This window comes from Telmatherina bonti (genome assembly GCF_933228915.1).
Source record: "Telmatherina bonti genome assembly, chromosome: 21".
NCBI lineage: Eukaryota > Metazoa > Chordata > Actinopteri > Atheriniformes > Telmatherinidae > Telmatherina > Telmatherina bonti.
Genome location: NC_136630.1, coordinates 26,000,293 through 26,023,466, shown reverse-complemented (window position 1 = coordinate 26,023,466; position 23,174 = coordinate 26,000,293). Strand labels below are relative to the sequence as shown.

General features: G+C 42.4%; 1 protein-coding gene across 2 annotated transcripts in view; it reads right to left on the bottom strand.

Annotated features, from left to right (window-relative positions):
* Window positions 1–23,174, bottom strand: part of LOC306771240 (uncharacterized protein) — a 66,855-nt gene that overhangs the window by 34,884 nt on the left and 8,797 nt on the right. For both annotated transcript variants that reach the window (XM_079260359.1, XM_079260360.1), the window contains exons 8-28: window positions 22,156–22,416; window positions 20,530–20,710; window positions 19,542–19,708; window positions 16,691–16,831; window positions 16,443–16,621; window positions 16,108–16,280; window positions 11,877–12,101; window positions 11,693–11,802; window positions 10,101–10,316; window positions 9,781–9,895; window positions 9,485–9,698; window positions 9,260–9,407; window positions 8,971–9,148; window positions 7,232–7,409; window positions 3,320–3,446; window positions 3,120–3,239; window positions 2,594–2,744; window positions 2,390–2,502; window positions 2,111–2,261; window positions 1,787–2,035; window positions 1,493–1,705 (exon numbers count right to left, since the gene is read on the bottom strand). In XM_079260359.1, the coding sequence (XP_079116485.1) occupies window positions 1,493–1,705; window positions 1,787–2,035; window positions 2,111–2,261; window positions 2,390–2,502; window positions 2,594–2,744; window positions 3,120–3,239; window positions 3,320–3,446; window positions 7,232–7,409; window positions 8,971–9,148; window positions 9,260–9,407; window positions 9,485–9,698; window positions 9,781–9,895; window positions 10,101–10,316; window positions 11,693–11,802; window positions 11,877–12,101; window positions 16,108–16,280; window positions 16,443–16,621; window positions 16,691–16,831; window positions 19,542–19,708; window positions 20,530–20,710; window positions 22,156–22,416 (3,610 nt within the window). The remainder of the gene's footprint in view (window positions 1–1,492; window positions 1,706–1,786; window positions 2,036–2,110; window positions 2,262–2,389; window positions 2,503–2,593; window positions 2,745–3,119; window positions 3,240–3,319; window positions 3,447–7,231; window positions 7,410–8,970; window positions 9,149–9,259; window positions 9,408–9,484; window positions 9,699–9,780; window positions 9,896–10,100; window positions 10,317–11,692; window positions 11,803–11,876; window positions 12,102–16,107; window positions 16,281–16,442; window positions 16,622–16,690; window positions 16,832–19,541; window positions 19,709–20,529; window positions 20,711–22,155; window positions 22,417–23,174) is intronic.

Here is a 23,174-nt window from a genome sequence, read left to right as displayed (position 1 = left end):
TCAGGCCACTTAACAGGGACCTGTGAATCACTCAGACGAGGCGTTTCTGTATTTATATGTAACAGAGAGCTTAGCAAAAAGCTCATGGTAAAATGGATCTTAAACTCTTTATGCTTGTAGCCTTACTCGCATCATTTCTTCCCATTTCTAGAACAGACAAAAAAATGGGATTTTTGCAGCAACAAGGTGATTTGTAAAGATCTAAAAGCTGAACATTTGGCATATCTCAGCACGGTGGGCAGTGAGATCTTCCAACTGGACAAGATTTAGACAAATGAAGTGTCAAAACTAAAAAATCACCACATCAGATGAACAGAACTGAAAATGATGTCTTCATGTCTACCGCTGGCTAAAGACCCAACAGAAACGGTCTCCATGGGAACGTGGCGGTCTAGATGTGTTAAAAAGTGTCAGAAGACACAAGACCTGGACTGAAAGTCAGCAGCAACAGGTCTGATGGAGGGAGGGATCCTCTCCAGAGCCTGGACCTCAACATGACAGTGTGGGATCATCTGGACAGAAACATCCAGAGAACTGTTCCTGGAGACTGCTTATAGAAATTACTGGACGGTTTGTCTACGAGGGTTCAGGCTGTGATGAAGAATAAAGATGTTCAGAATTTACTGTTTCAGTAAATCGCTGCACCTGTTCTCCATTTCCCAGGTGGTCTTGTGGGACATTCCTGATCTACAGTGGTCAGTCTACAACTGATCCACGCCGTAAGAACTAATGACTCTTTGACAGGAGCTGCGTTTCCACTGAACTGTGTTTGTGAATAAGCTTCTAGTAAAGCCTCGGCGCTCAGACGGCAGCCATTAACATTGTTTCAGGGTTTCCATGGAGGATTCTCATTCACATTCACTTCCTGCTCTTGGAGAGGACGGACGCTTTTTTCTCTCCCTCCCGTTCCCACTCTGATCTGAATTTGTGCTTATGCTTAGAGGTGTGTTTTTTTGTTGCATCTTTATCCATCCCCCTTTAGGTGAAGTGTAGAGATACTTCTGTTTTTTCAACACCCACCCATCCTTCCTCATGTCATCTTTTCAAGGCAGCACGGGTTAAAAAACTGGCTGCAGGGCCTGAGTATCAGGTCGTTCTGTAAACTTGTCAAATGTAAATGTCTGTATGTCTAACCTTCGACGAGCTGGCTTGAACCTTGAATTTCCCCTCAGGGATAAATAAAGTATCTTCGATACTTTCGATTTTCACACATCTTCTCCCTCATGTCCTTTTTTATTCATCAAGTTAACATTTTATACCAAAATTGCGCAGAAACAACTAATTATTTCAGACCTGCTGAGATAAAACTGCTTCATCCACTTCCAAAGCTGACTAGTGTAAACAAGGTAAACCAGCCGTTACGAAGCGGCGTGTCAGAGCGGACTGTGAGAGAAGTTCTGTGTGAGTAAACACACTGATGTCTGTCGTTACTGAGGAGGAACAGCAGCGAGTTACTGAAACACACGCAGTAAGTCATCAGTGAAACAGTTACCTGTCTGAGCTGCAGCCTTCTTCTTCTTGGTTTTGGTTTCCTCCATTGGAAAGAAGACGCCCTCCCCACTCAGAGCGACCACGCGCCCATCAGCCAGAGGGATTATGGGTAGGTCTCTGAGGTTCTGCAGGATGGAGTCTGCCTCTCCGTAGCCGTGCTCCATGGCTCTGAAGTTGCAAACCAGCAGCCTGGCCAGCTGACGAAGGCCTTCCTCTGGAAGACGAAAATCATGGTTTAGGAAAATGTTTCTACACATCCGAAGTGACAAAGTGCTCTAAAAATCACAGCGCGCACCTGACTGGATGGCTTCTGCTCTCACCAGCTCCTTGGCCATGGCCGTTGTTACCGTGGTAACGTCTGATCCCCGCAGATTCCTGACGCCCAGGTGGGTGAGCAGGGAGGTAGGCGGGAGCGGGGTCAGGCCCGGGTGGAGATAAGACAGAGACAAATGTCTTTCCAGCTCGTCTCTGCCAATTACTTGGCGGATCACGGCGTCCCGACAAACGGCCACCTGGGACGGCAGCTTGTACACGACCGCTCCATCTGGGAGAGAAGGGTCGGCGCGGTTACAAACAGTCGGTTTGGACCGTTGTGGGACTTTAAGGGTTTGATTCATACCTGAGCCGAGCGTCGGCAGGAAGGCCTTCCCTTTCAGCAGCTGAATGATCTGCCCGGCGACAGGCTTGAAGAAGTCCAGCACTTCGTCAGACAGGGGGATAAACTGCAGGAACTGACAGAGACCCTTCAGTCCCCTGAACTCTGGATGGTCCTGAAGATGATGAGTTAAAAGACAAACAACAGATATCACACATTTGAGGGTCACAAAGACGTTATTGACTGTTTTTCTGCAGAAGTGTCTCATAATCAGAAGGTTCAGCTTTTAAATGAATGTCTTACAGTGAAGACGTCCATAGCTTGAAGGAAGAGTTGTGGTATTTCTGATCGAAGCCACTGGTTCCAGGAGCTGTCCCTGTCCACATCTTCTCGAGAGGAAGGGATGTCGAAGTCACCTGCAGAAGAAACGTGTATCTGTGATTCACAAGGCCTCCCCTCCAACTAACAAGTAAACAAACAAAGGCTTCATGATTTCTTTATTTCCACCTTGAATGATGAAACGAAAGCCAAAACTGCGAAGGGGCAGGTATGCAAAGACTGGTTGCTTCTGAGGCTGGCACACGACGTCGCCCTCCGAGATGTTGCCGCCAAGCTGGAAGGCCAGAGCAAGCTCGGTGGACTCAACATCTTCTTTGATCTGAGGGAGAATCGCGTCAGTGTCAGCGGCGACGCATGTCAAAGGAAAGCGTGGAACAAACAGCGAAGCAGCTGGAAAACTGGATCACAGTTTTTCTGCCTCAGCTTTGTTCCCTGTCTTACGTAACCTGACAGCAGGTGGCTGCCGCACGGGGAGGGAGGAAGGAGAACAGCTGAAGAAGAAGCAGTGGCGCTGGATTGTAACGTTTCAGCTTGACAGCTCATTAAAATCTGTTTGCTGCCGTTGATGTTTTTTTTGTGTGTGCGTGGCAGAACGTACGACCCCCCCCCACCCCGATGCCCGAGCGTCAGCAGCACATCAGAGAAATGCAAAGCAGCAGTGGAGCGCATCAGATGAGGAGGGTTTGTGCTTCACCTTCTTGGGCTGCAGGGTGGTTTTCACCACCAGCCAGCGTTCGATGCCCTCCGTGTGCTCCACCTCCAGCACATTGTGACTGAGGTCTTTGCGAGTCATGCTAACCAGGCGCTTCTCACCCTGGAGACGGGAACGAGAAGAAACAATTCAGCATAAAGACTCGCGCAGCTGTTTATTTGCACCTGTAAACAGCGACTCACCTGGTTGTAGATGGTGATGGAGCGCAGGCGGTGCAGGAAGAGCAGCAGGGACGGGTGCACGTCATGAAATAAGTTCCTGGTCTGGTGGCTTTCGGAGCGCAGAGGCAGGCTAATTTTGGTGGTCCAGCTGATCAGAAAAACATCAGAGAAGGACTATAGCAGCCTGCTGATGACAACTAGCTAAAAGATAAATAAACTATCGATAAAAGTAAATAAATACGTTTATCCAACCCATCCCATCTGCAGTACAAACCTTTAAAACAAACCGTACCTCCATAAAGATTTCCCAAAACGCAACAGAAATGTGTCATGATACAGTTGTGTTCATATGTATTCATCCCCTTTCCCCTGAGTACAAATAAGCATATGTGTACTCATTTTAAGATTTTTGATCTTACTTAGATTTCAGTTTTTGCAGTGTATTCATCCCGTTTCATTAAAGAAAAGGCTGAATTTACAACAATCACTCAAATAACTGGAGACTTAAAAAAGGAACAAGAACTAAAAATGAGCAAAAAATCTAATTTAGTAATATAAGACACTGTTTTTCATTTAATTGAGTTGAAGAAAGAAAAAGAAAAACAAAAAAACCAAATTGGTCCTGGACAAATTAGAGACTTTTCTGTTGAACAGTGGGACAAAATACCTGTCAACAGGTGCAGAAGTCTGACTGAGAGGAACAGAAAACACCTGACTGGAGCGGAAACATTAAAGGATTGTTCAACTAAATATTAGTTTATGACTGATGGAATATGTAATAAATTACCTTATTTGTTTGCATTTTTAAAAAAATATTTCTGATAAACCAGAATTAGAAAATAATGTAATAATTATCATAAGATTTTTATTTATTTTTAGTCAATTTCAGCTTATTTTACAGGCAGCTGTTTTTTCCCTCTTTGATGAAAGGGTATGAATAAATATGAGCACAACTGTACGTTGTTTCATGCGTTTTTCTCGTGCGTTTTGGTTTCCTGTTTTATTTTGTAGTGTTTCCTGTTCATCGCTTTCACCTGGTCTCGTTAGTTTCATTCACTACACCTGGGTCTTTAGTTTAGTTTCCCAGTATCTGTAGCCATTTGTGTTTGCTCAGGCTTATGTTAGTGCTCGCGTTTAGTTTAGTTTAGTTTAGTTTAGTTTAGTTTAGTTTAGTTTAGTTTAGTTTAGTTTAGTTTAGTTTAGTTTAGTTTAGTTTAGTTTAGTTTAGTTTAGTTTAGTTTAGTTTAGTTTAGTTTAGTTCAGTTCAGTTCAGTTCAGTTCAGTTCAGTTCAGTTCAGTTCAGTTCAGTTTAGTTTAGTTTAGTTTAGTTTAGTTTAGTTTAGTTTAGTTCAGTTCAGTTCAGTTCAGTTTAGTTTAGTTTAGTTTAGTTTAGTTTAGTTTAGTTCAGTTCAGTTCAGTTCAGTTTAGTTTAGTCCAGTCAGAGTTATGTCATTAAATCTTCGTCATTCTGCATTCCTGGCTCCTGGTCCTGCCTTTGGGTCCACACCTCCACCACAATCCTGACAGAAATGAGTTTGAAGCTTATATTTAAGAGCACGGTTCCTGCTGATGTTTGGCATGTAGAAGCAGACGTCAGGTTTTTGCAAAAGCATGTGTAACATGTACTTATCTGACCACAGCAGCCATGTCTAGTGTCTTTAAGTCCATCTGAGATGCCGAAGAGTCCAGAGGACTCCAGGTTGATATTTGCATTACATTTTTGTCATAAAAGAAAAGCGATCTTTGTAAGTTTCAACTAACAACAACTGCGATTTGAATGTTTCCACTGAACAGCGGCGCATTAGCCTCAGAGAATTACGGCTTATGCAAGGAAGCCTTGTTTTGGGGTTTTCTACTTGCTGCGGAGAATTTGCTACGTCTTTTTCAAAGCTTTTTTTTTCAATTTTCTTCTTTTTTTTATCTTTTTCTTCATTTTTATTTGGAAACATCTGAAAAACCACCTCATGAGTGTAAAAACATTTTAGCAATATTTGACTTTTTTTTTTCAAAACGTAGGTGTTTCCATCAGTGGTTGTTTTTTATTGCAATATTTAGTTTTTGTGCAATTCTAGGTGTGATGGAAACACAGTTACTGTTTCAGGTTACATATAAGAATGTAGCGATGGATTGTCTGTGTCAAGTGAACATGGTTTTTCAAGGTCGACCTATGCCTATATGGCTGTATTAATTTGAGCCGGGTTCTGCCGGAGGTTTCCTTCCTGTTAAAAGGGAGTTTTTCCTTCCCACTGTCGCCGTGTGCAGCTCAGGATGGGAGATTAAGTTGGAGCCTCCAACTCAATCTGTTGGTTTCCTTCTATAGGCTATTATGAATTGGCTTTCATTATGTTTTCTTCTCTGTCTGTAAAGCGTCTTGAGATGGCATTGCCGTGATCTGACGATATTTAAATAAAGTTGAATTAAATTCAGTTGAATTAATTACGGTGCCATGGCAGCTTCTCTTCAGCCTGAACTAGCTGATAATTCATTGACTGTGACTGTGATTCATTACTGTGACTAATAGTTTTATTGTTTTTATTTTTTATTCTGTAGGATAATGTTGTTGAGCTTGGGATTGTGGTCAACTGTGTTGTTTTAAAGCGAACTATAAATAAAGTTGAATTGGAATTGAATTGGACTGAATTTGGAGAGGTGAATCAACCCATCTCGGCTTGGAAAGACTAACCCTCTGGTGGAAATCTTTTTACACCCAATCCTGGCACCCTCACTCGTCACCAATAATAAATCCGGATCGCTGTTCAGTCAAAGAAAAGTTCTGGAAAGTCTGCAGCTGATCCAAAATGCTACAGCGAGGATTCTGATGAGAACTAGCAGGAAAGGTAAAGTTTCTTTGATTTTATCTTCATAAGCTTCCTGTTAAATCCAGAACAGAATTTAAATTCTCCTCATGTATAAACTCTGCAGAATTACTTGTGGTTCTTCGAGGTTCTAAAAGTAAAATGGGAGACAGAATCTCCTGCCATCAGACCTCTCTCTGTGGAACCAGTTCCCAGTCTGGCTTCACGAAGCCAACATATTATCTACTTTTGAGATTAGGGGTAAAATCTTGATAAACTTATCTGGTTTATTAACCTTAATCATTGCTTTAGTTAAGCTGCTGTAAGATTAGATTGCTGGAAGGCATCCCATGATGCATTGGGTTCATCCCTGCTCTCTTCGCTCTTCATGTATAAATATGTGCCTCAGAGTTATGGTGCTTGCTGAACCCTCTTTCTGTCCTCTCCACCTCCAAACCGTCCAAACAAAAGATGCTCTATTTGTTTGGACCAGAACCAGGAGCAGGAATGATGTTCCTGCTCCTGGTTCTGGTTCTGCTGGATGTTTCTCGTTGTGCAGCTCAGGATGGGGGATTGAATAAAAGAGAAGATTTTATGGGATCTGTTGGTTTCCTTAACTCGGTGATTATTGTTATGACTTGCTTTACATGACAACAGTTATTATAAACTGGGCTTATATGGATCATATAATGGATTTGTATTTAGATTATAATTAGGCTGTCATGAGTCGGACTGTCTGTTTAATTGCTTTGTCACGAATTGTTGCTGTATAAATAAAGTTTAATTAAATTCATTTGCTGTCTGTGAAATCTTCCACACAGTTTTATATTATATTAACTGTTGTGCTTTTCTTCATTCTTTTTTTCTGTGTGCTGAATAAAACTGAACTTTTACTTATTTTATCTACATAAGGTTAGTCAGAAGACACTGAAAATCATTTCCTTGAATTTAAGTCTCTTAAAAAAACTTTGTTTTATGTTTTTTCAATGTTTCCTGAACTACACTCATCAGATATTGATGCTTTTTTGATTGTAAAGGAGTTTAATTTGCAGCACCGATGTGAGGGCGGTGTAATAGCATTACAACCATATCAAAACGTCTCCAGTGAAAATGTTATAGTGGTTCCTGATTATCCAACCTGTGCTGATTTAGTTCCTTAAGCTGTGTGTCCAGAGGCCTCTTGTCTTCAGCCCAGTGGGGGAGGATGTATCCCATGGGGCCGCAGTTCTTATCGAAGCGCAGATGGAAGCTGTTGGAGTGGATCTCTGGGCAGTCTGTGACCTTAAACACTGACTTGAAGCCGATGCCTTTTTGTCCTGAAGGGGAACGACACAGTCATCATTTCCTGTTCTTTGTTTTTAACTTGTTTTTAAAAAAAAACAACTCCAATGAAGTTGTGTAAAACATTAATAAGAACAGAATTGTAAATTAAAAGTCAAGATATTTAATGTTTAATCCCATAAACTTTGCACTTTTTTTTTGCAAACATCGCCTCAGGTTACATTTTTTGCCTGTAACATCCTGGGACTTTTAAATTCCTCGTTAAGTTCCTGCAAGCGCACGCTAAGAGACGCTGTTCTTAGACTGTTGGACTATTTCCTCAGGCAGTTTTCACAAAGTGGTGAACTTCGCCCCATTCGTGCCAGAGAATGACTGAGCCTTTCGGGAATGCTTCTTTTATACCCAACCGTGGCACTCACATGTTTCCAATGAACCAGTTCAGCTGTGAGACGATCCAAACATGTTTGATGAGAATTCCTCACTTCATATGAATTCCCATGTGGGAATAATAAAGTGTTTTTCATTTCATGTCTCAGTATTTTGTTGCCTCGTCCCAACTTTGTGGGAACATGTTGCAGACATCAAACTCAAAATCAGTGAAAATTTGTAAAAAAAAACAAAACAAACCCAAACAAACAAAACAAACAAAAACAAAGAAAAAAACCCAAAGTTGATCAACTTGAACATCAAATTTATTGCTGTTGTATTTAGTTTAATAAAGCTTAAAAGGGTGCTATTATGGTATTTGGAGTTTTCTGAGCTTTCTACAGTGTTACAGTGTTGAATCCTCATCAGACATGTGAACGGCACTGTTTTTGTTATCACCTAAACGCATGTTTAGTTTGAGTTCCAGCACTCTCTCCGTTTCCATGGCGACGAAAAACGCATCGGTCTAGAGTTTTTTCTACTTGGAAATCCTTGTGACGTCCCGGGGGATAAGGTTCGGTGATTGGTTACCTTCTACTGGTTAACAAGGACATGTACAAATACATCAGGCGGGTGGAAAACGTGGGATAAAGTTATTTCCAACGATGGCTGGTGAGTTTACCAAAGAGAGACATCCTGCTGCATTCGTTGCTGTGGGTTGCTGTTTTCCACTTCGTTTTCAGGCTCTGATTCAGGTTCCAACATGTAGGGCTGTATGCTATGTGTTGACATTGTATTTGGTTTTTATAGTGAGTTCATATTAGCCTAATCCTTCTGTTTATGAGATGTTACAATGACGGCGAAAGCAGGTGCGGTGCGCGCTCCCGATGTAGTGCAGTGGCGGGAGGCGGGGCTTAATGCGGAAGAGTCTCAATCCACTCGTTTTGCCCACAGGCTGATCTGACAGCCTACAGAGAGGGTCAGTCTGAAGTAAATAAAGCAATGTGTGACAATAACTCCATCAATCCCAGCCCTTCTGGGCTCAGAAATAAAAATAAATTAGTGTGAAATGCACATAATAGTTCCACTTTAAAAAGGTTTTGCAAATGATTGTTTCCTGTTTTTATTTGCATTTTACTCTGCGTACCGACTTGGAGTTGGGGTTGTATTGAACGTGAGTTGTTTTGTTTCTGAAGGCGAAACTTATGGATTCATGAGACGCGTCATTACCGATGTATCCGTATTTGTGTTTTCCCTTTGTGCTGCGACCCACGTCACAAATGGCCTTGATGTTTTCCTCCCGGAAGCCGTTCTCATTGTTCAGGACAGTGATGCAGTCTCGCTCCACCACAAACGCTAGCGCGGGAACAAGACCGCCTTCTGACGGGTAACTGTTGTCATCGGCGTTCTGAATAACAGAAACCACAGAGGAAGAGTTCAGAAACAAAACATCTGGCGGCTTTTCTCCTCATCCAGCCAGAAGGAGAACCCGAAGGTGTGTAAACGTGGACGCAGAAACCTGAATGAGCTCCAGGACGAAGTGTGTGTCTTTGCTGTAGAGTTCGGTGGAGAGGCGGTCCAAGCTGCGGCCCAGCCTCTCCTGGTGGACCTGCATCAGTTTCTGACCCTCTGCCGTTAGCTCCACGCCGACACCAAACTCGTTCTTCCTGCAGGAAACATCAAATCCGTTTTATTCTGGCTGTAAAACTGACTCCTACCCCGACGAACAGACATAACAACAAACCTGATGTTTTCAATCACAGTCTTTTGGAAGTGGAACTCGATCTCTGATTGGCCGCTGGCGGCGTCCTTTTCATCCGAGTCAGAAGTTTCCTCACTCTGACCTTGTTCAGCGTCACTGTGGACATCTGAGGCCTCGCCGTTAGGGATGGAGGCCAGCTCGTACAGCTCCTCCTCATCTTCCTCCTCCTCAACCTCTACATCTGGGCCACCATTGACTAGAAACAAAAATGTGTTGTTTTTTTATTGTTACTGGAAGTTTACACACCGGTTAGGTGTGTGTGAGGCTTGTTCGGTCACCTTGTGGACTGTGGTTGAGGTGGGAGGACACTGAGCTGCTGTCTTCCTCCAGGAACTCGTCTTCGCTCATATTCAGAGCGGACAGGCTGCTGCTTTTAGAATCTATCAAATTAGACTGAAATCACAGAAAATGTTAACCATTACTGCGGCTTACGGTAACCATAGTAACATGACAGACCTACTCACTGAACTGTTTTTTGTAAATATGCTAAAATCAGACTCTTTTCATGGATTCCACATGTTGACTGAAATGACATCCAGAATTATAATTGCCATAAAGTCTGAACACCAGTGGTTGATTCTTTTACCAGTAATCTCACCTTGTTGGGATCCGCAGGAGCTGTGTGTGTGTTACAGCTTTGACCAGGAGGTGGGCTCAGCTTTTTCTGGTAGTCCTTGACCCAGTCTGTGACGCCCATGAGGATGCCGAGGCGGTGCAGGCAGTTCAGGTGCTTCGGGTCGGACTGCGCCACGGTGATCAGGACCTGTTTGGACTTGGCCTGGCCCAAGACACGGGACAACGGCTCCAAGAACACCTGCAAGTCACGTGCATTTTTTATTTATCATAATCGCAACAGAAAGGCAGCGTTTGGTTTCCACAGACTGTCAGGCAACCACGGAGAGCTTCAGAAGGACGGTGATGTGAGTCACACGATGAGGCACGCAGGTGGAATGGAAACGACTATCTGATGAGGATCATCTTATCAGCAGATTCAATTTGTAGACAAAAATCTTCCACTGATCTGAAAAGTATCAGATCAAGATAAATGATTCTAACATCAGCTGCAACTATAAAATCCAGAGACGGTTCTTGCATGTCGGAGCTTCAGCTTCTACTTTCTGTTTCCATAGATGTACAGTAAAGTACAACTACTTCACTATTGTACTTAAGTAGAAAAATGTGGTATCTCTACTTTATTGAAGTATTACTTTTTCTCTCCTACTTCTACTTTTACTCCACTACATATTCTGGATCACTATGATACTTTTACTTCGATAGATTTTTACTGTCTTGCGTCTTTATTCGTTACAAAAGAAAGAAAGAAAAAAAAAAAACACGATGGTGATTTGTTTAAATCCATTATACTTGTTAGAGTGCGATGTGTGTCGCTATAGACAATCTCTGTACGCAAGTTTCAGTTTCATGCCAGTTAAAAAATAAAAAGAGTGGGACCTCTTTCCTATAGCTAAAGGATCTCTGGCAGCTTCGCTGAGCGGGAATGAAGGAGCGTCACGAAGCAATTTAGCAGCAACATAATATGTCTCTTGTGCTTTATAAGTAAGCAACATAACCGTATAAAAGTGTGTGTGTGTGTGTGTGAATCAACAATACTAATTACTTTAGTTTTCACAGAAGAACTAGCTTATAAGTGGCCGACTTGCCATAAGTTATAGATGAAGAGAGACGTCTTTACATAAAAAACACATTTAAAGTATACTTACTGGTTTAAGAAGGGGAAAAGCTATGGAAGGGAATGAACACACTTCATATGTGTGGTTTTTTTAAATGTGTGTTCCTGTTCATGTACTACTGCTACAGCAAAGGGATTTCTGAATATCAGGCTGAAAGTTTGAAATCAAACAACATGATATACAAAGTTTAATGTTGTCTGAAAATACTACACAACACAATGAACTACTTTTACTTTCAGCAAAAATTTTAAAATAAACTACTTGTAATACTTAAGTACAAATATTGTTGAATACTTTAGTACTTCTACTTAAGTGGGGCACTTCAAGACTTCAGCTTCTATTCAAGTAACTTCATTCATAAGGTACTTGTACTATTGAGTCTTGATTTCTAGTACTTTATACATGTCTGTCTGTTTCATAAACAGAATAAAAACACGGGGTAAGCCGGCACTCATCCAGCTTCTCCCTGAGATTTCTCCTCAGCGTTCGTGTTACTGACCTGCTGCAAAAGAGCCTGGCAGGTTGATGTGGGGATTCGTGTCAGACACTGCAGGAGGAATCTGGCCACTCTGCTGAAACACGTCACGTCCTCTTCTGCTCGGGACAGATCTAAGAACACACATCTCACGTTGGTAACGACCCACTGATGATACATGCGCTGTACGTTTGCCGAGAGCGACTACCTTCTTTGGCCACGGCTGCAGCCAGAGAGCTCTGCATGTGATTGGCCAGCAGAGCTGTGGGAGCGTTGTCGATCCCGTCTGCCACCGCCATGGAAACGAGGTGGCCGGCCGTGCCGACGGCATCGAGGGCCGAGACGGCGCTCGAGAAGTGTTTGTCTCCTGTGTCGGTGGTGATCCTCAGCAACACACCTGGTGTTACCTCCAGCGCCGCCAGACCAGTGTTTCCTGTGACAACAAATCAGTTGCATGAAGTCTAACAGCTGCAGCCGACTGGATGTACTGGGAAAGTTACTGGTTCCATTTAGGACTGATGTTTATCTCTTCATGATGAGGAAGTAAACAGAAGGCATTTAACCAAACTAGTTCATGTAATAAGTAAACAAGCTGGCGATTGATCAGGTCAGATAAGAAAACCTAATCCATGAACAGCTCTTCTATTTCCTCCCACTGCTGAATGTCTGAAGACACTAAAAATAAATAAAATCACTCAGATATAGTGTAGGCAGTAAATAATGTGTAGTATCTAGTGAAAAAAGGAGCAAATGTGCCAAATTGCAGGATAAATCTGGACCATCAGAAGGTGTCTTGCTTCTGTTCGCATGTCCATCAGAGGGGGAAATCGTCCTTATCACACAGACATAAATAACACGAAGGTTGATATCAAAGTTGAAGTGAAGAAATTTCAGAGATCGGCATGGAAATAATGTTTAAAACAATGTTTAAATCACAGAAAACTTGATGAAGAATAACACACTGGAATTTGTATCAGGTATATAAACCATCATCATGTATAAACCATGTAACCATGTATAACCACCATGTATAAACCATGTATAACCATGTATGTATAAGCCATGTAACCATGTATAACCACCATGTATAAACCATGTATAACCATGTATGTATAAGCCATGGAACCATGTATGTATAAGCCATGTAACCATGTATAACCACCATGTATAAACCATGTATAACCATGTATGTATAAACCATGTAACCATGTATGTATAAACCATGTAACCATGTATAACCACCATAAATAAACCATGTATAACCATGTATGTATAAACCATGTAACCATGTATAACCACCATGTATAAACCATGTATAACCATGTATGTATAAACCATGTAACCATGTATAACCACCATGTATAAACCATGTATAACCATGTATGTATAAACCATGTAACCATGTATAACCACCATGTATAAACCATGTATAACCATGTATGTATAAGCCATGTAACCATGTATGTATAAACCATGTAACCATGTATAACCACCACGTATAAACCATGTATAACCATGTATGTATAAACCATGTAACCATGTATAACCACCATGTATAAACCATGTATAACCATGTATGTATAAACCATGTAACCATGTATAACCACCATGTATAAACCATGTATAACCATGTATGTATAAACCATGGAACTATGTATAACCACCATGTATAAACCATGTATAACCATGTATGTATAAACCATGGAACCATGTATAAACCATGTATAACCATGTATGTATAAACCATGTAACCATGTATAACCACCATGTATAACCATGTATGTATAAACCATGGAACCATGTATAACCACCATGTATAAACCATGTATAACCATGTATGTATAAACCATGGAACCATGTATAACCACCATGTATAAACCATCTGTGCAGGGTTTTTCAGTGCGGGTCTACTACTTCCACCTCAACCACAACGCTGGAGTTTCATAAGCAGGCCAACTACAACACATTAAACTTTGACTAGAAACCAGCTAGTTAGCTGCTCAGCCTTTGTAACGTAAATGCATCGTCTCTTGTTGCCAAATCAGCACAACTCTGTTTGCCTGTTTGGACCAAAGAGGAAAAAAGAGAAAAGAAAAAAAACTGGATTCATTTTATGAAGAGTGAAGCTGAAATGTGGCTCAAATTAATAACCTATGCTTGTTTTAGGACTACGTCATAGACTGTATATAAAAAGATGGGCGGAGCCTCCGTGACGTCACCCGTAGGTTTCTGAAGAGCTGAATTGAAGCTCGGGGGGCGGTTCCTACCATCGCCATCTTGGTAACGTCGCGCATGTCGTCTCTCCCGGAAAATACAAAAATTGGCAAAGAGGTGAGGGGGGGCTGTAAGTGTGTCGTGGATGATTCACTTCTAGCAATCTCTGACCTGCCTGTAGCTAAGAGCTAACTGAACGAGTCTGGAGCTAACAGGAGCTAACCAGCTAATGGAGGTAAGCCAGCTAAAGATAAGTTATGTTGTTAACCGGCTAAATTCTACGTTCCTCCTTCTTGAAGCGGAAGATTGGGCACCTGTCAATCAAAGGGACACGCCCCTAAATATACCGAGTTTCGAGATTAAATTACCACTAAACAAATAAGTTAGAAAAAAAATCACCTCCCTCACAGTTGTCATGAAGGTAAACCTGACCTATTAAACCATAAATGGATTTTTTAACCAGGCTGTAAACATGTTTATTTCTGCCGTGAAGTTGGTCTTTTTAACATGGGAGTCTATGGGGATTTGCTCTGTTTTGGAGCCCCTAGTGGATGAAGGGGGAACTGCAGTTTTATGTACTTCCACATAGGCTTCATTTTGAACCGCCGGAGGTTGCCGCTTGGACTATCTCCACAAACTTAATTAGTTACACAGCTTTGATTAATTTTGCCAAGAGACAACATTGTGAAGTTCAAAAGCAGAACCAGCCTTAGAGGAGTAATGACAAAGATCACCACCAACAATGGCCTCATTTTTCACCTATTAGATTTACAGTTTCTTATCTGACACAGCTCAGATTCTTCCTGGCTACTGTAAGCTCACAAGAATAAAATCTATTCTCTTTGTTTGGATGTTTTCCTTCCTGTTGAAAAAGAGGTTTTCCTCCCCACCGTGTGTGTAGAGGGTGGGGGGATTAAACCAAAAAGGAAAACTCAGTGCAACCCATGGTTTCCATAGGTGGGCAGCATCTTTTAATGAACTGGTTCGTATGAACACAGTTATTATAACCTGAATGAATGTTGATCATATAATGGATTTGTTTTAACTGGAATATAATGAACTGAGCTGAAATTGGACCGTGTGGAAAAGTGTCTTGAGATAGCTGTAATGAAGTCATGCTATGCAGATAAAGCTGAGTTTAATTGAACCATCTGAACAATTTTTAACTTATTGTTATCAAAGCATCTCATTTCTGCAGAGTTTGTAATTTCAGGTAAAACAAGCTAAGTTTGACCTGTTATTGCAGATTATAAGAGCTTGTCTGAGATTTGTCAGTCAGTGTGTCAGCAGACACACGCCCAACACCTTACTATTGAACAGAAATTAACTGAGTGGAATTGAGATGAACTGAATTGAATGTAACTCTTGATAGATTTAATCATTCATGTTTGGCTGGAGGGTTAATGCGACAAACTCGTGAAGCATCTGTGTTTCTGTTTTATTTGGATTTAATTCTGAATCACAAACAATGCTCTCTTAAATCATTCAACCACATTTCAAGCAGGAGATTTTGCACCGAAGTGTTAAATCGTCCATGTGAGTTTCCAACCTGCAGAATCTTTGTTTAACTGCACCAAAGATGGTGATGGAGGCAAACGGTGTCTCAATGTCCAACCAGGACACTGGTTTTAAATGTCCCACCTGTATAAACTGTAACTACACTTTCCAGAGTGACATCTTCTATTGATCTGACGCAGCGTTTCTCAAATCCAATCCTCCTGCCCTGCATGTTTTAGACACGTTCCACCTCCAAAGACCCTGAATCAGATTATTGAACTTCCTTATCAAGTTCTTTGCAGCCTGTTGATGAGCCCTTTATTCGGGGCGGCTGTAGCTCAGGTGGAAGAGCAGTTGTCCTTCAACTGGTAAGTTGGGGGATCAATTCCAGGCTTCCCCTGAAATGCCAAAGTGTCCTAGGGCAAGACACTGAACCCCAAACTGCCCCCCGATGTGCCTATCAGGGTATGAGTGTGTGTGTGTGTGTGTGAATGGGTGAATGTGACAAGTAGTGTAAAGCTCTTTGAGTGGTCTGTATGACTAGAAAAGCACTATAGAAGTACAAGTTCATTTATTTTATTGAGGTGTGTTAAAGCAGAGTTGCCTAAAAAACATGCAGGGCAGGGGGGCCTGAGGAACACAGATCTGACAAGTCACATTAAACTAGAGAAACTTTACACACACTGAAATGCAAAAACCACAGGAAGCAAAAAACGGCTGCCGCCTACCTGCATTCCTTTCAATGAAATCTTTGAGGGGGCCGTGAAGGGGTTTAAAGATCAGCTCCCACTGGCTCCAGTTGTTCAAATCTTCCAGCAGAGGGCAGGAGAGCAAGCTGGCCAGGGCCTGGTCCTTGGACATTTCCCCCAAGCGCCCCACAGACTCGTATCCAGTTTCAGTGCTGTTTATGTGCAGGATGTTCGGGACAGAAAGCAGATGGGGATGAAACGAGGACTGGAAATGATGGCGAGTTCAGACACGTTCTAGTTTTAACAAAAGGAATCAAACTAAGGTCTTAATGATCAAATGAAAAGTTAGTCTGATTACTAAACCACATCCCAACCTTGATTTGCTGTGTTTGGCCAGCAGGGCTGACTCATAGTAAACCGGGCTCAGTCCTCCTCCACCGAGCTCTCTTTGCCGCTGGACCAGGCCGACCAACATGTGCAGGGTACCATAGCCCAGTTCCCGACTGTCCCGTACCCTGTAGTGGGACCTCAGCGCTGACTCGATGTGAGCGAGCTGGGACAAGACAGCAGGATGTCAGCGTCTGTTTTTGTCACAGCATTATTGTGTCTGTGGGTGACTCACTTCGTCCGGATCAGTGGACGATACGGCGCCGCACTGTTTGATGAATTCAAACACGTCCTGTCTGGTTGGTCGGAAACCGCTGCCAGCAAGCTCCACGTTGCTCCCCAGAAACAAAGCAGAGCCCAGACTGTCCTGCAGCAGCTGCAAACCAACACAGTTAAGTTTGTTACACATCTCAATAATCAGCATTTCACAGGAACACGTAAACAGGATCATTTGATGTGATGCGGCGTTCCAGTGGCGCATTGGGACACCCATCCAACCATATAACCTGTGGAGAACCATGGACTCTGTTTGACACTAATCCCACCCCCCAGACATAGAAAACACGGTGTTAAGTTCCCCCAAGTAACTGTATCTCAGTAGCAAAGACTATTAGGTGTGCACCCCTAACACTCCTGACACTGACAGGTGGTTTGCCTGGTCGACAGAGGCCACGGGGACCTGCGGGCGAAAATTCAGCGATAGGACGGTCCGTGACTCGTTCAGGTTTCTGGGTGTCGGTGACAAGGTGGCTTTGTCACACATGCTTGTAACAACGGGCGGTGATGCCTGTTTTTATCAGCAATGAATCCTGTTATTTCCAGAGGTGGCAATCCCTGGTCCAGAAAGTCCTGTTCCGACCAGTCACCAAACCAGCTGAATTTAATGAGTTTATTTGCCAGATAAACGAGCCTGTTAGTAAAAAACAACTGTTCTAAATGTACAGGTAGATCCAAAAATATGGCAGGACTTTTACTTTCTGGACCACAAACTGCGACCTCTGGTTATTTTATATTTAACGAGAAACTTGGTCTGCGGCAGGGCGGGTCGTGTGAACTGTTTTAACGCCACATGTTGTAAAAATGTTTGTACTTTCTCACCACCTCGATCAGCTGTTTTATCAAAACAATCTGTTTTGTCTGCATCAGTAAAAACACAGATGCGGTAACTTTCCGCTTCAAGGTTTTCTGTGTTAACCACGCCCACCTCAAATGTCCGACCAATCACACGATACTTCTCGGAGCGCCGCCAGAAAAAAACTTCTGCCAGCCCGATGTGTCGAGAACTGTCTTCAAACACGTTCCTGAGAACAAAATGACGTCATTTTCTTTCTCTGGGCGTCGAGAACAAGAAAAAGCTCTGGCTTCTCGTGAAGTAGCTTTAGAGCAGGGGTGTCAAACGCAAATTCACAGAGGGCAAGAATTAAAAAGAGGAACAAAGTAGAGGGCCAAACTCATTATTTTTCCAGAAAGTGACCGCTATTATTCATGTTTTTATTATATTTGAGATACAGTTATGTATTAAACATTTTCATATATTAAATAACAGTTCGGCCCATTTTTGCTTAAACACGGAACCCAGAACAGGTTTTTGACAAAAAAAAAACAACAAAAAAAAACTAAAATAAATTTCAGGTCTCTATATCTGGAACTTTATATTCATTTTAATTGTAACCTAAATCTTTTCATCACAGGCCATCAATAGCTAAAAAAAACAAAACAATTATTTCTTTCAACTTTGAACAGACCATGCCTTCAGAAAATAAAATCATATTTATCGTTTAATTTGCTTCTGTTTACTCACACATTGCACATTGGTCCAATCCAGATACTTGGCGTCGCTTTTTACATGCAAGCGCATCAATTTCTGGAATCAGGCTCTGACAAGAGGAAATCCTCAGGACTGAATGAATGTGTTCATCAGTGAGACGACTCCTGTGTAGTGTTTTGTTCATCTTCATTAAAGTGGAACTATTATGTGCATTTCAGGCTAATTTATTTTTATTTCTAAGACCAGAAGGGCTGGGATTGATGGAGTTATTGACACAAATTGCTTTATTTACTTCAGACGACCCTCTCCGTAGGCTGTCAGATCAGCCTGTGGGCAAAATGAGTGGACTGAGACTCTTCCGCATTAAGCCCCGCCTCCCACCAGATATAAGTTGCCACTGATTGGTCAGCTGCCAGGCACTACATTGGGAGCGCGCACCGCAACTGCTTTCGCCGTCATTGTAACATCTCATAAACAGAAGGATTAGGCTAATATGAACTCAATAAAAAACAAAATACAATGTCAACACATAGCATACAGCCCTACATGTTGGAACCTGAATCAGAATGCAGCAAACTCTGCAAAAGGCAACACGGCAGTAGAGGTCTGCTTAATGTGCTTAATAGCAGGTTTGCTAATGAGTGTCATCACAAGAGGTGTGGGCGTTTTTCGGTCCGGAGTCTTGCACCAAGACAGCATTGTGGGATTTGTAGTATTAGTGGTACATGCTCTGTATAATGGATCGGCAGGCCAGACGTAACACATATTTGAAATCATCTCACGGGCCTGATTTTGACATGTATGCTTTAGAGGCATGTTGCGATGGAGTAAGCTGCTATCACTATGGCAACGCTGTGTGATGTGATTAGAAATTCATTCATTCATTATCCGGATCGCTTAGTCGGATTAACCCTTTATGGAGCTAGTGACTATTTTTGATCGCTTCGTTTTCTTTCATATTCAGCATGAAACTATTTTTATTTTGTTAACGTTACAACAGAATTTTTACAAACCAGAAGGACAATTTTAGGTTAAAATTTCTAATTTAAAGGTATTTCATTGAGTGCCCTGTAAAGTAATTTGGTCCATCACAGAGACAATACAAAGACAAACAACCACTCACGCTCACACTCGCTCCTATGGACAATTTAGAGTAACCAATCAACCCAACATGCATGTCTTTGGACGGTGGGAGGAAGCCGGAGAACCCGGACAGAACCCACGCATACACCTTCTTGCTGTTAGGCCACAGCTCTAACCACTATTCCACCGTGCCGCCCCCTTAGTTAGAAATTTCACACAAAAATCCACGTTGTACCTGAATGTTCTTCCCCAGGAACTCCAGGAAAGTGCCTTGTTGAATCGAGAGGAAATCTTTGATGTGAAAGTGTTTGGTCAGCTTCCTCTCCAGAGCAGCGATGTGGGCCAAAGTGATGGCCGAGTTCTGAGCCGCCAGACTCTCTTTCACAAACTGCTTCACTTTGGCTGAGACACACAAAACACACGCTTTTCAGTTGGTGTGGCCTGGATACACTCCAAACAGACAAAGTCTTGATGCTCATCTGTTTTCTTTATATTTCTACTCCAAGCAGACAAAGTTTCACTTCATCTTATACACGGCACTGATTTCATGTTCTCCTGTCTACATATAATGAAACAACAGGGTGACACAAGACTTTGCACATAATTAAAAGACATATTTTACACACTCAAAAATAGAGGTACCAGCTTGTACCTAAAAAGGTACAAATGCTTGTCGCTGGGGGTGTACTCTTTTGAGAGACAATTCTGTACCCTTCAGTTTTGGTCTATTTTTGTACCTTATCAAGTTCAACCTCACCTTTTCAAGTTATGTTTTTTATGTTTTCCACAGGATTAGGCCTGGTCCATGCCACTTAGCAATATTATCTTATCTTTAATCTAGAAATAATCTTCAAAAACTCCAAATACTGACCAGCCATACACTTAGTTTGCAGCATCTGACCTTCATTGTCTGGTGTAGTAAATGACTGTTAAGTAGTACTACTGTCATCACTCAACTCTGCTCTAGTTTGTAACATTACAGCCATTAACATTACATTTTTCAATGCTGCAGGTACCCTTATGGTCAAAATGGTACAAATTTGTACTTTATGCCACTTTGAACCCTTTTTCGTACTCTGAAGGTGTGCTTCTGGTCTCTTAAAGACCAGTATTGTACTTTTGAGAGAACATTTCTTTAAAATGTACCTATAGGTACAGAAATGTCCTGATCTTGTACCTCTATTTTTGAGAGTGTAGCAGAAAACTATGTGCTGTGTAAGAACCTTCACTGGGGAGGGATATGCTGGCGTTGTCCACTGTTTTAGTTTGTTCTGCAGGTTTGGGGGTCTTGTCTTTGAGCACCAGGTCCTGTGGAACAGCCAGCGAGCCTCCACATACAGCCAGCTGAAACAGAGCTCTTGACAGGCGGTCATTCGACACCTGCATCAGGAAGCTCTCGACGTGCTGGAGAAGAAGATTGATACGTTCCTGGATCAGTAATCATTTGCATGATATCATGTCTGAGTTCGCTTCTAAAACAGCTGCTCTTTGTTTTTCTGCCACTCCCAAAGCAAACATGGACCGCAACACACACCACCTGCATAATATTTACTTATGTCTTCACAGTGAGCAGTGGCGATGTTATGTTGCCGTGACAACCGAGTTACTGTCACTCATAAACTTCCCTTTTAGTTCTGAGCTTCAGTATTGCATGTTGGAAAAACGGATGAAGTGACTTAAATGTTTCAGAAATACAACTTTCATGATGAAAATAAGAATCTAGTCCAAACTTTAATTAGGGCTGCTCGATTATGACAAAAATTATAATCACAATTATTTTGCCGAAAATTGAGATCTTGATTATTTAACACAATTATCCAGTATTTTTAAACAACGCTGCGCGTCGTGGTCTTGGCGACTCCGTGACGTGCATTATAACCGTCTAATGTACGGTTCTGAGTTGTTTAATCTGCTTTTACCGCTTATATAGGAACTATTTTACGTTGGCCTGGATGTACGTTTTATGCCAAACAAGCGCGTTTCTCTCATCCACCTGTTAAAAGACAGCTGATCTGAACCAGATGATTAACCCGTTGCTAAGGTAACGCCCTGTAACGGAGGGATATTACAGTGATTTAACTCGCAGAGCTATGTATAGGAAAATAATGCAGCCAGTTGTCACTGACAATGGTATAAACTATGTTTAGGTGAACTTCCACAACCTACTGCAGTTATTCTACATGGACCTGCAGCCGGAGCCGACTGAGACTGGCCGCCTGGGAGTGCTTTAGGACGGGAGAGGCTCCCGCTGCTCCTTCCTTACAGTAACTGCAGAACAATATGTGCCTTCAAGTCAGTCGCCAAAACACCAGAAAAGTCTCTAATAACTCCAGTAAAAGTTGCTAGATTTGTCGCTTTTAACAAAAAAAGTCTCCAGATTTAGCGAGAAAGTCGCCAAGTTGGCAACAGTGTCTGAATGAAAGCAAAGCGGCTGTGGGAGGAGTTTACAGCACAGCGCTGCAACGCCAGAGACGCTCGATTAGCAGCTGAAGACAGCAGGAGAGGAAACTGCAGAGAGGAAAATAATCACACCCTTTTATTTTTATGATGGTTGGAAACCCAGATCGTAGTTGAGATTAAAATCTGATGAATCGCCCAGACCTAACTTTAATGAGTAACCAGGCTGCATCAGTTACATCCAGCGTTTTCTTGCCTCTACATGAAGGATTAGGAGATGATGAGAGACGTTTTTGAGAACAGCACTTTGAAAGCTGACATTTTCAGACTCGGAGGAATTAAAACCAGAAACTCGTTAGCAGAGAGTTAGAGATGCATGATCAGAGCGTCTGCCGCAGACAAAAGCTCTGATGCATCTGAGCAGGAAACATTCATCAGCGTGGAGCGCCCACCTTCGCCATCTTGGGGTTGAACACTCCGGCTGCATTCGTAAACACGGCCAGCACCACGTCGGCCGACGCCATAGAGGCGTACTTCTTCTTGAGATCTGAGTTTCCTGCGGTGGAGAAGGAACCGCCACCTTGCAGCGGCTCTAAAACGTTCTTCTTGATCTTTCTCAGCCGCTCCAGGGTCTCCTCCTCCAGCTCTCTCTGGATGACCTCTCTGGAATGCTCCAAGATCTGCCGCTCGTTTGAGGTCACCTTATTAAGAGTCTGCGGCAGACACACAAGTCAGAGCTTTAATAAGAGCAGAAAACCTGGGGCATTTCAAGCTTTTTAACGGTAAAACTCTGCTGGAGGACTGTGGTGGATACTGAACATTACTGTCTACCAGCATAGTGGTGGTGGCACACACACATAGTGTTCACAGTGGGGAGTGAGCTAGCTTCTCGTCAGGTTGCTTTAGAGCAGGAGTGTCCAAAGTCGGTCCTCGAGGGCCGCTGTCCTTCAGCTTTTCCATGTATCCCTGCTCCAACACACCTGGCTTCCAATAAATGGAAACAACAGTCAATGAAGTTCTGCATAATGACTGTTTCGTTTGAGTTGGTGTGTTGGAGCAGGGATACATGGAAAACCTGCAGGATTGTGGCCCTTGGGGACCGGAGGTGGACACCCCTACGTTAGAGAGACACGCATTTTCTAAACCATGAATAGAGAAAAGAACGGATTAGTAAAAATCCCAGACTTTAAATAATTCTGTAGCTGTAAGACAGCGAGATGGAGGCCCTGCTGTAACTTTGTAATCCTTCCTGTACTGGAAATGGCCTTTATAACCTTTTCAGATTCAGCAGCAGCTGCTTCTCTAGTCAGTGCTGATGTCTTTCCTCCTCAGCACCTGAATGCTTCAGACCAGTAAACGGCTCATACTGGCAGGTCAATTTCAGCTGACAAATCAAAACTCTCTTTCATTTAACAGTACTGACTTTTTCAGCTCACTCAGGAGGAATGGCCCGATACCAGTATCTCTTATC